Genomic DNA, 10,684 nt, shown 5'->3' on the forward strand with positions numbered 1-10,684 from the left:
ACGTTACTTCTAGTATGAAGGCTCCCAATGCATAGCCATTAACTTTCTAATTTTGATATCCATGTTGGCCAGATTGGGTGAATAACAGTTGGGCAAGGGTATGTATTTTCGGGGGCGTGGTTGAAATGTTTATAGCCATATTTTTTTGTCACTGACATGAGAGAAAAAATTAAAATTTTGTCTAAGAATGAAACACAAACCTTATTTTTATGTTTTTTGTCACCCTCTATAAGAGGAGACTGTGGAGGCGCATGGCCTAGCGGTTAGAGCAGCGGGTTCGAATCTCAGACTGGGCGATGTGTGTGTTTATGAGCGAAACACCTAAGCTCCATGCGGCTCCGGCAAGAGGTAATGGCGAACTTCTGCTGACTCTTTCGCCACATCTTTCTCTCACTCTTTCCTCCTGCATCTTGCAGCTCACCTGCGACGGACCGGCGTCCCGTCCAGGTGGGGAATCTATACACCAAGGAAACCGGGAAACCGGGAAACCGGCCCTTATGAGCCAGGCGTGGCTCGAGAAGGAACAGACAACAACAACAACAAACATTATTATTATCATTATTATCATTATTATTATTATTATTATTATTATTATTATTATTATTATTGTTATTATTATTATTATTGTTATTATTATTATTATCATCATCATTATTATTATTATCATTATTATTATCATTATTATTATTATATTATTAATCGATTTTTTACTATAATTGTTGATTTCATCCTTTTTTATCTCACGTTTCTTGCATTTTCTTTTCTCTTCTCTTATATTTGATCTTTAAACTGTCATCAAAATCTTGGCTCCTCGTGACCAATTATTAAACCCCATTTCCCTCGGCGTTGGGATACGAAAAACTGTACAGCAAATGATTAAATGAATCATTGCAGAATTTAATTATATTCCTTTAGGATCTGATTTCAAATCTCACTGGGGGTCATTATTGTCTTTCTTTCTTTCGGGGTCGATAAAATAGCGAGTACCAGATGCTTTATTAATGAACCTTACTAACATAAAGTCCTTCTCAATCTTTCTAACTAATCCAACTACCAAAGCATTTGGTATCTCGTTTTTTTATACGGTATGCTTGCCTGATTGATAGTTCATACGTCTACTTTGGTTTGCTGGAAGCTACTGGGGCTAGAAGGTCCAAATAATTTAGAAAGAAATGAAAAAAAAACGTTTTTGTTTGTTATTCCAATTTTTTGCTTTTTTTTTTAGTAAATTATTTTGCATACATGCTGATCGAAGTTCAACGAAAAGAAAAAAAATAAGGAAAACAATATTAGTTACAGCAAAAACGAAAGGCCTTAAAAAAATTCATGTTCACTTAATAACAATTTCCTAGTTAGACATAGATGATGACGAGGACAACGACGACCACAACAACGACAACAACAATGTTAATTATGACTAAGATGATGATGATGATGGTAAAGGTAATGATGATAATTTCAGTAATCTTTCGAAGAAATTAATGCTATTAGTAATGACGGTGGCGGTGGTGCTACTTATGACGACGACGACGACGATGATGATGATGATGGTGATGATGATGATGGTGAAAGTAAATAGTGGCGTTAGTTGTAGTGGTGAGGATGATGATGATGATGATGATTGTGTTGGTGGTGATGATGAAAACTAAGATGGTGGCGGTGGTGGTAGTGATAATGATAATGATGATGATGATGATAACGATGACAACGAAGATGACGACGACGACGACCACGACCACGACGACGGCGGTGATGATGATGCACGTGGAGGTTGTGCTGACGGTGACGATGACGATGATGACCACTGATCATGTGGTCAATAACAAAAAGAAAATAAGAGAGTAATAATAATAATAATAATAATAATAATAATATAATAATAATAATAATAATAATAAAAACAATAAAACAATCAAAGTACGAAAAAAGGACACAAATGTTTATATATTTTTTCCTTTTAAAATTTCTTCTCTCTTTCTTTGTATTTATTATGATTATTATTATTATTATCATTATTATTATTATTATTATTATATTATTATCATTATTATTCATATTAATAATATTATCATAGTCATTTGTTCGTATTGTTTTTATTGTTGTTACTGTTGTTGGAGGATAGTGTTGTTTTTCGTTTTTTTTTTTTTAATTTTATAATTTTATTTTATTTTATTATTTTTTTTTTTTCAATTTCCGTTTGTCTCTTTTTGTTTGTTTTGTGTTTTTACTGACTTCCTTCATACATACTAACGTAATCATTAACAACCAACATTATTTTTCTTCTTCTTCCTCCGCTCGTCATTTTTTTGTTTTTTTTTTTTCTCATTGACACTCTATCTCCCTTCCACTTTCTCTCTCTCTCCCCCCTCCCTCCCTCCCTCACTCTCTCTCCTCTTTCCCTCTCTCTCACAACTTCTACATCACCAAAATCATTGTGTTTATTAACCACACAGGATGTTATTTGACATCAATTCGAAGATTGACCTTTTAAAGTCTCATCCCGTTTTTGCAACTTTTTCGCCTTTATTCGGCGATTCTGGAACCAAATTTTGATCTGTCGTTCACTTAAGTTAGCAGTTGTGATAATTCCCAGCGGCGTGACTTTGAGATGTAGGTGGAGATAGCGTACTCTCTTTCTAGCTCGGCGATTTGGTACTTGGAATATGGTCTTCGCGTTTCCGTAGAGCGATCGCTGACGGCGGCAGAGCTGACGGTAGATGGATTGCTTGTTGTAGATCTGCAAGAAGAAAAAACAGATCAATCAATCAATCAATCAATGACTGAATAATTAAATAGAATAAGTTATAATAGCAATTATGGTAATGATAACATTAATAATAATATTATAACAACAGCAACAATAATAATAATAAGGTTTCTTTTATTGTCCCAAGGCACTTTTTATAAACAATTCCTGGCAACAGGGTGAAATGCTTAACCGTATTTTGTCGTCTTTACGTTTTGAGTTCAAATTCCGCCGAGGTCGACTTTGTCTTTTATCTTTTCGGAGTCGATAAATTAAGTACCAGTGAAACACTGGGGTCGATGTAATCGACTAGTCCCCTTCCCCAAAATTTTCAGGGCCTTGTTCCTAGAGTATAAATAATATTGTATTATTTATTTTTATGGATTTGTTGATGGCTAAAGATATTGTTGTATTCCTTTTGAGTACGCTGTTGGCCAAATACTCGCATGAAATGCTACAGAGTTAATTGCTTTGATTAGTGGTACTCAGCCATTTTTTGTTTATGGACCCCTATGATGCCTATTTTATTCAGTTGGACCCTTATAACCATTCAACATTAAAAAAAAATCCTATTTTGTATTTACATAATTAAATATTAAGAATTGTATGAAGAAAACAAAATTTTGTGTATTGTAGAAGTACAACCAATTTATTGTACATAAATTTTAACAACAAAATCTTATATGGACCCCCAGTGGTCATATGGAACCCGGTTGTAAACCACTGGCCTAGATTGTAAAGATCTATACTACTTGGGCAATTATAAATCTCGTGGGCTCGCCTGTCGTGGACGACAAGTGAGGTTTCTGCTGAGCAACCTACACAGATGATTTGGGTATAGTGGTCAAATGTTTATTTTAGTTCGCTCCCTCTATCAAATCGACATTGTCTGTACAGGTACGCAGTGAAGTATATGTCAGATGTCGAAGTGAAATGAAGTGTTTTGCCTAGTAGCAAAATGCATTGCTCTGGACTCGAAACAGGTCCTAACCACTAGGCTACGCGCCCTCACAAATATAAACAGCGATGACAGTATCAAGAAGCAAACTAAGGCCAAGAATGGATACCTTCAAAATGGAGAAGATGCAACCACACAGAGTGATTCGAGACACACGGTACATACCAAGCACAAGTGGCCTCTAGTTTTATACGCTGGCGTTATAGTTAGACTACGGCCGTCTAGCCATGTGAGTTTTGTCAGTTTCACCCAGCTCACATAAAAATTACTAGGGAACAGTACCTTCCTCTCTACTCACACGTTCCTGCTCAAGTGGTACTTGAAGAAGTTGCTGACTGTTTGGCCTGGTATGAAAAGTTCTGTCATGTCCACTAAACAACTCTTTCGTCATAGTTGCCAGACAGAAGGAGACGGTGGGGAGGAGGGGGGCAGTCAAACGTCATTATAGACTCTGATAAGCAAACACTACTACTACTACTACTACTACTACTACTACTATACTACTACTACTACTACTACTACTACTAATAATAATAATAATAATAATTTCTTTCGTATTATTACACATTTCGTATTCGCATCCGTTAACAAATGTCTCTGTGATTGAGGTGTACAGTTGACTTCTTCGGAATAATTAATCTTGTGTATTCTATTGACCTTGGAGAAACAAAAGAGGAAGCATGCGGCGATTTGATCTCAGAACGTAAAGGGACATGGGAGAAACTCGAAAGGTTCCTTTCACTGCATGTGCGCATGCACAAACACACACAAACATACACGTGCGCACGTATGTATGTATACATAAATTCGTTATATACATACACGTCTCTTTGTATATCTCTCCCTATCTGTCTGTTTGTCTCTCTCTCTCTGTATATATATATATATATATATATATTGATAAAAACGGTAAGATAACAAAAGAAAGAAAGAGACCTCAATATTATGTAAATAGAGGAAATTTATGTATAAAATAATGTTACATTACTCAATAGTCAAGATAAAACTCTGAGTTTCAGATGCCGAAGAGATGGTGTTGTGGATTTCCACTTCGGCATCTGAAACTCAGAGCTTTATCTTGAGTATTGAGTAATGTAACATATTATTTTATATATATATATATATATATATAATATATCTATATATATATATATATATAATATATATATATATATATATATATATATATATACAATATATATAATCCCTTTAAGTATGTAAAGTATCCCAGTTAGAAGAAAAATTGCAGTAAAAAAAAACTACATAAATACGCAGTTATCATGATAATCACAATAAATAAGTATGTTTGTTTGATTGTTTGTTTGTGTATGTGTGTGTGTGCGTATATGTAAGTGTGTGCGTATGTGTGCACGAATATACGTGCGTGCGAATAATGGTGAAAAACTTAATGGAAACGTCTTGAAACAGAATCGTTTCTAAGATTTAAATCTAACTTCGTCTAAACCATGAATCTGATCTGTATAACACTAAGAGGTTCTTAGGTGTTGGTCAGATGTGTTTATAGGGGTGGGCGTGGAAGGAGGTGAGAGAGTGTGTTATTGATACTACTTAGAAGAGTTATAAAAAGAAACACCCACTAAATTTACTCAAGAGATTCCCCACCGCCACCGCAAGCCCTACTATCCACCGTCACCACTTTCTCAACCAAGATCACTCCTTTGCATTTATTGCAAGAAGCTCCTAATAATATCTGTATTTGACAGCAAAGCTTTTGCGATGAAAGGAGGCGAACGTTTTGACTGTCTATTTGGACAGAAACATATCAATGCCATTAGTAAAAGGAGAGGTGCAAGCGACTGTAAAAAGTTTAAGAAGGATGACAAAAAACAAAAAAAAAAAAAACAGCAACAACCGAGGAGACAAGAAAGTTCAGGAAGAAAAAAAATATGACAAGAGAAGACGAAACGTTAAAAAGAAAAAAACAGAAATCAAGGTAAAATGTAAACCAGAAAGAAGCAAAAAGAGAAAAAGAAAAAGAAAAAAAAGAAAGAAAAGCTAGCGCAATATTACTGTTTCAATGATGTCAACAACAATTACAAAACAAATAAAGAAAGAAAAAGAAGAAGGAGAAAGAGAAGAAAATAAGAAATTGTAAATGAAATGTGTAAGATGTGTGAAAGAAGAAATCATTCTGTTGAAGTGTATAGTTGAAGCGAAGTTAATGCTGTTTTGAAAGGTCTCTTTACATCAATGAGAGCAGTACAAGTGTGTTTGTGTTAAATACCACAGCCTTCTCTCTCTCTCTCTCACTCACTCTCTCAGTTTCTCACACTCTCCCTTTCTCACACTCTCCTTTTCTTACTTTTTTTTTTTATCTCTCTCTATTCTGTATGCTGTATGACCGTGTGTTGTGTGTTGTGCGTTTGGCAAGAAAGAAAAAAAAAATCATATAATGAAGATAAATAAAAAATCCTCATCCACACACAAGAAAAAAAAACTGACATCGATTTCAAAGATCTCTTATACATATATACATAGTACAGAGACGCGGGCGTGTGTGTGTGTGTGTGTGTGCGAAGTATATGAGCAAAATGCATGAGTGAATATGTATATATATATGTCATATTATATATATCTGCAAATACATACGTATAATTAGATATTTATAATATGTATAATTAAATACACATATGTATATACGTATATATATATATGTATATATATATAATATATATATATATATAATATATAATATATATATCTTATCTTTGTATATGTAAAGATATATATATACATGTATATATATACTATATATATATATATATATATATATATATATATATATATATACGTGTAGGGGTTCGTGTGTATGTGCGTATACACGCATACACATATCTGTATCTTTCTTTATACAAATACATATATTGTATATCTATGTATGTACATATGTATATGTACATGTATGTAAATACATTATATAAATAAATAAATAAACAAATAAATAAAAAATAAAATGTGTTATATAAAAGATATGTAGCCAGATAACTAAGAGATATAAGAAAAATACACCCACATTCAACACACGCACGCGCACACACACACACACACACATACATACTTGCTCACTTACACATATATACACAAACAAACAAATCACAGTAACAAGTAACTAATATATAAATATAAATAAGATGCTTTCAGAATTGAAATGATATTTTTTCAGTTATTTTGTAAAAAAAAAAAAAATAAAAAATATAAGAAAAAAATTCAATAAGTTAATAAGACAAAACAAAACACACATACACAACACATACATATAAACATAAACATCAGACGCACACACAACACACACAAACACACACACACACACACGCACACACACACACACACACACACACACAGAGAAAATTGATTTCTCTCAGTTTGTTTCGTTGATAACTGTCTTCAAACAGAAACATGCAAACAGACATTTAAACTAAACTCGAAAAATAAAAAAAAAATTCTATAATAATAATAATAATAATAATAGTAATAATAATAATAATGCTGATGATGATTGCAATAATAATAATAATAATAATAATAATATTAATAATAATAATAATAATAACGATAATAATAATATTAATAATAATATCAATAATATTAATAATAACAACAACAATAATCTGAGTTAATTTTTGAATCTAAAGTGAAGTCGGATAGTAATGTAATAAATGTGACTTGTGTGTAACACGGATGACTGCCTATCAATTACTTTTACTTCCTTATCATACATATCTTTTTGCCATTTTCACTGATTCCAAGATTGTAAGAGAACGAGAGAGAGAGGGGGAGAGAGAGAGAGTGAGTGAAGTAGAAGGAAAAGTGAGGGGGAGGAAGAAAAAAAGGCAATAAAATTTATGTTGTGACTCAAGATTTACACTTTTTGTTTTATGTTTTGTTTTGTTTTGTTTTAAGTAGAAGTGTCGTTTTCAGCTTCACTGTTATAGAACAGCCTAAACACTAATATATATATATATGTAATTATGTGTGTGTGTATATAAATAAGTATATCTATATATATATATAATATATATATATATATATATATATATATATATATATATATATATGTATATATGAAAAAACACTCCAGGAAAGAGAAAAAATATATACACACTTACAGAAAGATCAATAGAGAAAGATGAAGGTAAGTCGTATTTTTGAAGTGTAAAGATTTCATAGCAAAAAAAAAAGAAGAAACGAGAGAGAGAGAGAGAGACAGAGAGAGCGAGCGAGCGAGAGAGAGAGAGACAGAGAGATAGTTAGGGGAGGAGATAGGGAGAGAGAGAGAAAGCGGAGGGAGCGAAGGAGTGTGAGGTAAAAAAAAAACATATATTAAGAAAGAGGCCCAAGAAATTCTAATGGACAATAAGATTCATCAGACCATGAGACGAAATCTTTGAATTGTATGTTCTGCTATGTATTGCTGGACATCATTTCCTTTGTGCATGACACAGTAAGAAAGTCTCCATCAGAATAAACATAGCAATGTTGTGTATGTGAATATATATACATATGTATGTATATATATATATATATATATATGTAGATATATTTACATATATCTATCTATCTATCTATCTATATATATATATACGTATGTATATGTATGTATATATATGTATATATATTTACCTCTATATATGTCTGTGTGTATGCATACATATTTATTTATGTATGTATATATACAAATATATATAAATATATGTATATGTATATATATACATATATACATGCATACATATATGTATATACACACACACGATAATATTATATATATATATATACATGCATAATATATGAATACACACACAGATATATGTATACATACATACATACATACATACATACAAAGATATATATATAATATATATATATATATATATATATATATGTATGTATGTATGTATTCCTTTACCCTGAACTGCTGCTGCACCGTAACCACAGCCTTATGGCCTATGCATCTCTCCATAGCTTCGCGGCTTTTAAGATGAAAGGAAAACCGGGCGTGTTAAACTTACACGTAACCATGCCGAAGCATTGAAGTCTTTTAATGTTAGTCACAAAAGACTTCTCGGTATGAAAGTTTAACTCTGTTAAAAAGTTTGTGCCAAGAAAAACAGCTTCTTCCACCTTGATGCCGCTATTTCTTCTGTTTTCTATTTTTTTTGTTTCTCTTTTTTTTGTTCTTCTCTTCTTCTTCTTCACCTCTCTCTCTCTCTCACTCTTTGAAGAATATTTAACACGCTTTTTAGCTTTCTTAGACGTTTCTGCAATCTATCCAAATATTCTTTGAGCAAAGTAGTCACGGTGGGTGTTTTTAGCAATTGTTAAGAATTATTCAAAAGTCATTGCTAATGTCCCTTTAAGTGCTTTCCGAGCCTCATTAGTCGTTGATATTCCAAAGTTATACTGTAGACAGTCATCGTTCATTTATCAAGTGCTTACTAGATATAATATTTTTCTTTATTCTTTATCTTTTTTATTTATATATATATACATACATATATATATTTCTATTTCTTTTTATTCTTCTTTCTCACGTCTTTTTGCTACCTCAGTTTCATCAGGCACGACCAGATTTTTATGATCACAAAAACACGTAACGTTGATACTAAAAGATTTTGAAGAATTCGATTTAAGTATTAAGCCAAAGAGCCGTTAAAAAACATATTTACAACTAATGGAAAATAGCCTACATTATTTTTAGCCGTCTTCCTATCCATTTCAAGTTTTTATTTATTTGTCCCACCATTTACATCCTGCTGTAGCTGTATGTTCTATCAACACCACACCGCTCTTACACTACAGAATATCAAGCATATCACATTATCAATTTCCTCCAGCCCCAACATATATTAACATCCCCATCACCATCACCATCGTCATCGTCATCACCACAACCGTTTCCACCAACTCCGCCTTCACTCTAAATGACATTTTCCCCCATACGAAACTAGTTGATAGAACACAAAGCCATACCATAAAGCCACCCATCCATAACGGTATTCTATTATTTCTTTTTATTAAATCCTTTCATCTGGGTACATCTCAGGTGGTCATTGGAATATCTCCCATTCATAAACGATGTTGTTAGTTATACGTTTCAGCGATAGAAAAAAATAATACAAAAAAAGGGGGCTGGTTAAAAATTGAAACTGGAATCTAGTTGTTTCCTATAGAATTATCTATCATTTGTCCGACTCGGTGCATTCCAACTGATGGACTGAAGTGCTTTCTTTTCCGCCTGCATTCGGTTCTTTCTTTTTCTCCTGCATACTCAGACGCAGGCATAGCTGTGTGGTTAGAAGCTCGATTTACAAGTGTATGGTTTCGGGTTCAATGCTACTGTGTAGCGCCTAGGGCAAATACCTTCTACTTTAGCCACGGGGCGACTAATGTCTTGAGTGGAAATTTGGCAAACGGAAATCGTGTGAAGCCATAGTATATACTTGTGTACGTGTATGTGTGTGTATATATATAATTCATAAATGAGGGCAAAGGAAAAAAATTTCTAATGCCAAATATGCCGAAAAATTGGACATATTGTCCATTACCAACTTTTCGGCATATTTGGCATTAGATTAGAAATTTTTTCCTTTGCCTCATTTATGAATTGTTTATAAATTTAACCGTTAAAGGTATTTTTAATATGCTGGCCATTGATAAAAAATGTTTTTCGAGAGAATATTTTTTTCGAAAAGAATTTTATCCTCACATTTGATATAAAATTAAAAATTGTATAATATAGCAGCATTTTCGAACTTCATTTTTTACAAATATTATATATATATATATATAATATATATATACATACACATAACACATACATACATACAGACATACAGGGTGTTTCAAAAAATTTGATATCATTTTGCAATCTAATAACTTTGTCAGTTCTTGTTCAAATGACTTCACATTCTCACAGCATTTGTAGAAACAGGTAAAAGTTTCATGCTTAATGTTTGATAAGT

General features: G+C 32.4%; 1 protein-coding gene across 1 annotated transcript; it reads right to left on the reverse strand.

Annotated features, from left to right (window-relative positions):
* Window positions 1-2,467: 2,467 nt before the first annotated feature.
* Window positions 2,468-4,095, reverse strand: LOC115230438 (homeobox protein Hox-D11-like). The gene is made up of 2 exons (XM_029800632.1): window positions 4,003-4,095; window positions 2,468-2,737 (listed from the first exon to the last, which is right to left on the reverse strand). The coding sequence occupies exons 1-2, from the start codon at window positions 4,093-4,095 to the stop codon at window positions 2,468-2,470; spliced, it is 363 nt and encodes a 120-aa protein (XP_029656492.1).
* Between the last annotated feature and the right edge of the window lie 6,589 nt (window positions 4,096-10,684).

Source organism: Octopus sinensis, unplaced genomic scaffold, assembly GCF_006345805.1.
Source record: "Octopus sinensis unplaced genomic scaffold, ASM634580v1 Contig15564, whole genome shotgun sequence".
Lineage (NCBI taxonomy): Eukaryota > Metazoa > Mollusca > Cephalopoda > Octopoda > Octopodidae > Octopus > Octopus sinensis.